General features: G+C 36.3%; 2 protein-coding genes across 3 annotated transcripts in view; both read left to right on the top strand.

Moving 5' to 3' along the window:
* Nucleotides 1–2,979, top strand: part of LOC111457878 — a 5,287-nt gene extending 2,308 nt beyond the window's left edge. The window contains exons 5-7 of one of the 2 annotated variants that reach the window (XR_002713019.1): nt 1,343–1,637; nt 2,173–2,723; nt 2,781–2,979. Coding sequence is in view for 1 of the 2 variants with exons in the window: in XM_023100309.1 (XP_022956077.1) it covers nt 1,343–1,637; nt 2,173–2,364 (487 nt within the window). In the remaining variant the exon portion in view is untranslated. Of the gene's footprint in view, nt 1–1,342; nt 1,638–2,172 lie in introns of both variants that reach the window. The other variant, XM_023100309.1, reaches the window with a different exon arrangement.
* Nucleotides 2,980–4,069: 1,090 nt separating this feature from the next.
* On the top strand, nt 4,070–5,091 carry LOC111457880. Its single transcript, XM_023100310.1, has one exon. The coding sequence runs from the start codon at nt 4,264–4,266 to the stop codon at nt 4,915–4,917; it is 654 nt and encodes a 217-aa protein (XP_022956078.1). The 5' UTR covers nt 4,070–4,263; the 3' UTR covers nt 4,918–5,091.
* Nucleotides 5,092–5,601: the final 510 nt, after the last annotated feature.

The following is a 5,601-nucleotide window of genomic DNA, read 5'->3' on the forward strand; positions in this document are numbered from 1 at the left end:
AAAAAAAAAAAAAAAAAAAAAAAAAAAAAAAAAAAAAAAAAAAAAAAAAAAAAATCATTTTATATGCATGTTCTTTATTTTTTATATCTATTGCTAGAATTATTGATGTTGTCTTCCTATTTACTTTTTATGTATAATGAGCACATTAACAGAAGCCAGCAGTGCTATAATCTATTTAAATTTGACAAAGTAGGCGTCTGTGGTCACTGTTCTCGCATAGTGGCCAAGAGAATAGGTATCATAATGCCACTCAGGTGTTGCATGAGCATCAAAAATACTTTCAAGCTGGCTTAATTGGAGAAGCAAGGGGGACTAACCATAGAGTATCTTTTGGGCTTCGAGTCAGTGCTCGAGTGCTGAAGTACTTGGAAGCTGGTTTAATTAGAGAAAGAAGGGTGTTATCTACTTATATTAGTTTACTTCGACTACGAATAACTCATCAGCTTATTATTAAATATTGCCATAGTTCAGTAAATTTCAGTGATACTGATCTTGGGATCTCATACTTTTTGGATCCTATTCTTGTTGAGGATTGAGGATTACTGGGAGTGAGTCCCACATTGGTTAATTTAGTGGAAGATCATGGGTTTATAAGTGAGGAATACTATCTTCATTGGTATGAGACCTTTTGGAGAAGCCTAAAGCAAAGCCACGAGAGCTTCCACTCAAAGTGGACAATATCATACCATTGTGGAGAGTCGTGTTCGTCTAACATGGTATCAGAGTCATGCCCTAAATTTAGCCATGTCAATAGAATCCTCAAATATCGAACAAAGAATTGTGAGCCTTGAAGGTGTAGTCAAAAGTGACTAAAGTGTCGAACAAAGGGTGTACTTTGTTCAAGGGCTCAAGAGAAAGGAGTCGAGTGAGCCTTGAAGGTGTAGTCAAAAGTGACTAAAGTGTCGAACAAAGGGTGTACTTTGTTCGAGGGCTCCAGAGAAAGGAGTCGAGCCTCGATTGAGGGGAGGCTATTCGAGAGCTCCATAAGCCTCAAGGGAGGCTTATAGTGTACTTTGTTCGAGGGGAGGATTGTTGAGGATTGAGGATTATTAGGAGTGAGTCCGACATTAGTTAATTTAGTGGAAGATCATAGGTTTATAAGTGAGGAATACTATCTCCATTGGTATGAGGCCTTTTGGGGAAGCCCAAAGCAAAGCCATGAGAGCTTCCGCTCAAAGTGGACAATATCATACCATTGTAGAGAGTCCTGTTCGTCTAACAATTCTCAACTTCTGGGGTTTTATAATGTCATTACATGGTGAGTTCTCAACTTCTGGGGTTTTATAATGTCATTACATGGTGAGTTCTCTTGTAATGACCAGTAATTATTTTCTCATTGCAGTGTAGTGACGAAATATCACAATGATCCTCGTACCATGCAGCACATATCCAAGCATTTTTTTTATGAGGAAGTGTTTGACGATTCAACCTTGGACCGGCCAAAAATAAGGTGGCGTTATCGAAATTTCTTTAGTGACGATGTTGCGCATGCTCAGAGGACGCATTACAATGACCCTAAGGACAACTTGCATGGAAACCACCATGATTCATCCAACCGCGATTCCAATCCTAACCAGAGTGATTCCTATGGTGACCCTGATGACAAAGGAAATGCTTTTGAGTTCACGCCAGTCCTTGTAAGTGCAATTATTCAGTTTCTGCCCCTCTGACTAATACTTCTTCAATTTTTTTATGATTGTTTACTCAGTTTCTGCCTTTATATTTCAAAAAAGAATTGTGTGCTATACTGATCAAAACACAAGGAAATCTTGTATAATCCAAGGAGGCACCAACCTGTGCATCCCATGATTTTCATTGTGCGAATTTTTTCATTATTACATAATTGGGCATCAATTTGGGTAGAATTGATCTTAATGTTATAATAGTTACGTGGATCATAAACACTGGAATCTGAATTCAAAATTTGGATGTACAAATATCAAAAACTGTGTTCCTTCCATGCTTACGAACTTCAACTAAGCATCCTCAAAATCATGTAATTATAAATTTCCTAGAGTTGAAAAGTATTTACCAGAGATGCAAGGAAGTATCTTCATGGTTCTCCACAAGTTGCCTTGCACCAAAGGAAATTAAATGCAGTTTATTCAAATGGGATGATTCACTGGTCGTTTGTCTATCGTTTTGTCTGATTTGAACGTTTGTTATATGCAGACTAAGCCGGGCGCTGATGCTGCTACTGCAGACCCTCTAGATTACATTTTTGGTACATTGACAAGAGAAGAAGAAATTCAACACTCTAGTGCCTCTAGTCCATCACCCAAATCTCACCATCGCAGTAAAAGATACAATCGTCGGCATCGAAGACATAACCAGACAATGCCAACAGACTTTGAACATGTGTAATTTCAGGTTCTATTCATTCAAAGAAGTTTAAAGAAAAAAAAAAAAAAGGAAACTTTTCATTGAAGAAATAAAAAAAAAAGAAGACATTTTTGTACCTAATAATGCAGTTGAAGGAGGAATCTTAGACATATTTATGCACCTCGAGTGCAATGTTGTTATTTGCCAATCATAGGAAGAAAAAATGTTGTGAAATCGTTTCCACCAGGGTCTTTTATGGTTCCTGACCATTACTGAATTGATGGCCTGGATATCCAAAGAAGCCATAGCCATCCATAGTGCATGGTCTAACGGAGCACTTACAGAGACAATGATCATGAAGCAGTAGCGTGGTATTTCAGAGAACGCGGTTGTGGTTGAAGGTTGGAAACTCCAATCTCTTTTCCATTTGCTCAATTTTCTAATCTTTGTTTTTTCAGAACGTGTGGCGTGATGAAGGTCCTACACAAGCAAGACGACTAGGAATACGCGTCAAGATGGTAAATGCCTCTGTTGTCTTACCTTTAATCCTATAATAACCAACTAGAAGCTTCATGATTCTTTCCCCCTTTTTTTAGTGGTTCTGGTTGAAAGATACAAACCCATTAACTATGACATAACCAACGTTTTTTTCTCTCATTTTTTGTGGTGGGGGTGTGGGGGAGCTTAGATGAGATGCTTTTTGTTAGTACCCATCCCTTTTAATCTTGTTATTTTGTGGTCAAAATCTTTGTTGGGTTCTGAGACTGAACAATGGAAAGAAAAAGGGGTGATTTTAAAATCAAAATTGAAGCTTTTTATCAATTTGGGATCTTAAGCTTGATTGCAGCCCATAATCCCTACTATTTTCTCCTCTTTTTAATTCAAACCTAAGGCTTCAATCGTTCGAGTTTGGCATGTAGATGTAAATATTGTAGATATAAGAATTTATTGTTCTCTCTTTTTGAAGAACAATTTTTTCTTTTTGTAACATTTTTGTTAAACAAGGTTGGAATGTTACTTATGGATCATTATTCCTGTGGACGATGGTTTGATTGCTAAAATTTTGTTGATTTAAAGTAAAGTTCGGCTCCTGAATTGACCGATATTTTATCAATATTTTTAAAAAAGAATGAAACTTTTAAGTTTTTGTTTATTTGATTCTAAACATTAAAAAATGTCTAAAACTTTAAAAATTTTGTCCCATATAAACTTTAAGCTCTTGGTTCAGTCGGTCTTTCATCTTTCAGTTTTGTATTTAATAAATTTATGACATATTCAATTTTGTCAAGAATACATAAAAAAAAGAATAATTGATCTGTTATCTAAATATTTTAATTTTAGTTTAATAATAGACACAAGGGAAAGTTTACAGTTTTTAAATTTTAGAAAATATAAAATTCAAAAATTTATTACATGAACCTATTAAATAAATTTTAATAGAAAGATAATGGATTTTATTGTAATTTAACTTTTATTTTTTACCATAAGACGTTAAGTACTATAAATATTAAAGTTGAAAAACTTAATTATTATAAATTGTAAAAACCTTAATTATATGAATTTTAAATTCTCTCAATAAAGGAAATATAAGCGAAGGTATAAAATTTGAATAAACATAAATTTTATACAGAAGTTATCCACCTGTAATTTGCCGACTTTGTAATTTCGTCAAAATTAAAGGTTGAATATAGAAATTAAAAATTTTAATATAAATAAATAAATAAAACTTTCCCTTCCTTATGTGCTGAGCGATTCTCTCCGGTCTTCATCTCCTTCCTCAAATGCCTTTCTCCTTCCTTCCTTTCGATTCCATCTCTCAATTCTCTGAAATCCCTCGATGAATTTATTCCCTTTTTCAGTCCCCATTTCCGAAGATTAGGGTTCTTATACCAATTCCGTTTCTATTTTGTTTTCACTCAAACAAATTCGTTTGATTTCTCTATGATTCTCCCCTTCCCTTCTCTCAACGCCAATTCCATCCAGATTTCTAGGGCATCTTTGATTTCCCTATTGATTTTGGTTCTGGCCCTCGTCGCCTCTTCAGAACCCATTGCGAGTGTCGAGGAGCTCGAAATCAACACCACCACCGCCATGAAGGTCCACCCATTGCCAAGGAAGCGCAATATCGCCGTTCGGAATAACCCCAATTCGAGAAACTCCCTCGAAGATCAATCCCTTCTGAACCACAAGAAACTCAGGAGATTACCTCATGTCTTCAGTCGAGTCCTCGAGCTTCCTTTTCGATCTGATGCAGATGTTTTGGTTGAGGAGAATCCTGATTGTTTCCGATTCATTGCTGAAACTGACGGTGACATAAGCGATGGAGTTAGGGCTCATGCTGTGGAAATCCATCCAGGGGTTATTAAGATCGTTGTCCGGGAAACTGCGTCGTTGGAAATGACAATGGATGAGCTCGAATTGGACATGTGGAGGTTCCGGCTACCGGAGACGACGCGTCCAGAGCTTGCGAGTGCGGCGTTTGTTGATGGAGAGCTTATAGTTACTGTTCCAAAGGGGAATGAGGAGAATTCTGATGATGGTGGAGGAGATATCTGGGGAGATGAAATGGAAGGTCGGCTTGTTCTTGTACAGTAATTTAATCCTTACCCTTTTTTCGTTTTTGTACTAACTGTTGAAAATTTCCTTCTTCAACATTATTATATGTCGTTCCAGATTTCCTGTTAGCTTCCCTTGTTGAATCTCTGTTTATCCCTTGTCTCAAACATAAACATAGAACTTAAAAACGTAATACTCAACTCTTTTGAACTCCTTTTCCTCTCTCACCATTATTATAACCTGATTTCAAATTTGGGCTTTCTTTTAGGCTAATGTTTATATCAGAATTGTTATCTGTTGGGTTGAATGAAAACAACTGATAACTGGTGGGATGGTTAAGATAAGAAGCTGTTTTCATACTCTCTTCCTTTGCTTTCATTTCTTAATGGCCTGTATACTGTTCCTGAGGGTTGATTGTTGCTTTAGTGGTTTAGCCATTTTGTATTATATTTCCATTGCGTGTACCTCGAACAATTGTCCTTCTATGTGATTCCGAAAGTATTGCTTCTTTTTCTTGTTCATTTATGGGTCCCTATGTGTGGCCATGGGCTCCTTACTTTTCATGCGGCACTTTTCATGCTAGCTAGCCATAGATACCGTAAAACCTTCTTTTAAGCCCTTTTTCATATCTGCCACGTTTAAGTTGACCAATTTTTATTCCTAAATCCCAAGTGTTTGCTTATTCTCATTCCTTAGATCTCCTTTTTTTTTTTTTTTTTTTTT

The sequence above is a fragment of the Cucurbita moschata genome, unplaced genomic scaffold (assembly GCF_002738365.1).
Source record: "Cucurbita moschata cultivar Rifu unplaced genomic scaffold, Cmos_1.0 Cmo_Scf00020, whole genome shotgun sequence".
Taxonomy (NCBI): Eukaryota; Viridiplantae; Streptophyta; class Magnoliopsida; order Cucurbitales; family Cucurbitaceae; genus Cucurbita; species Cucurbita moschata.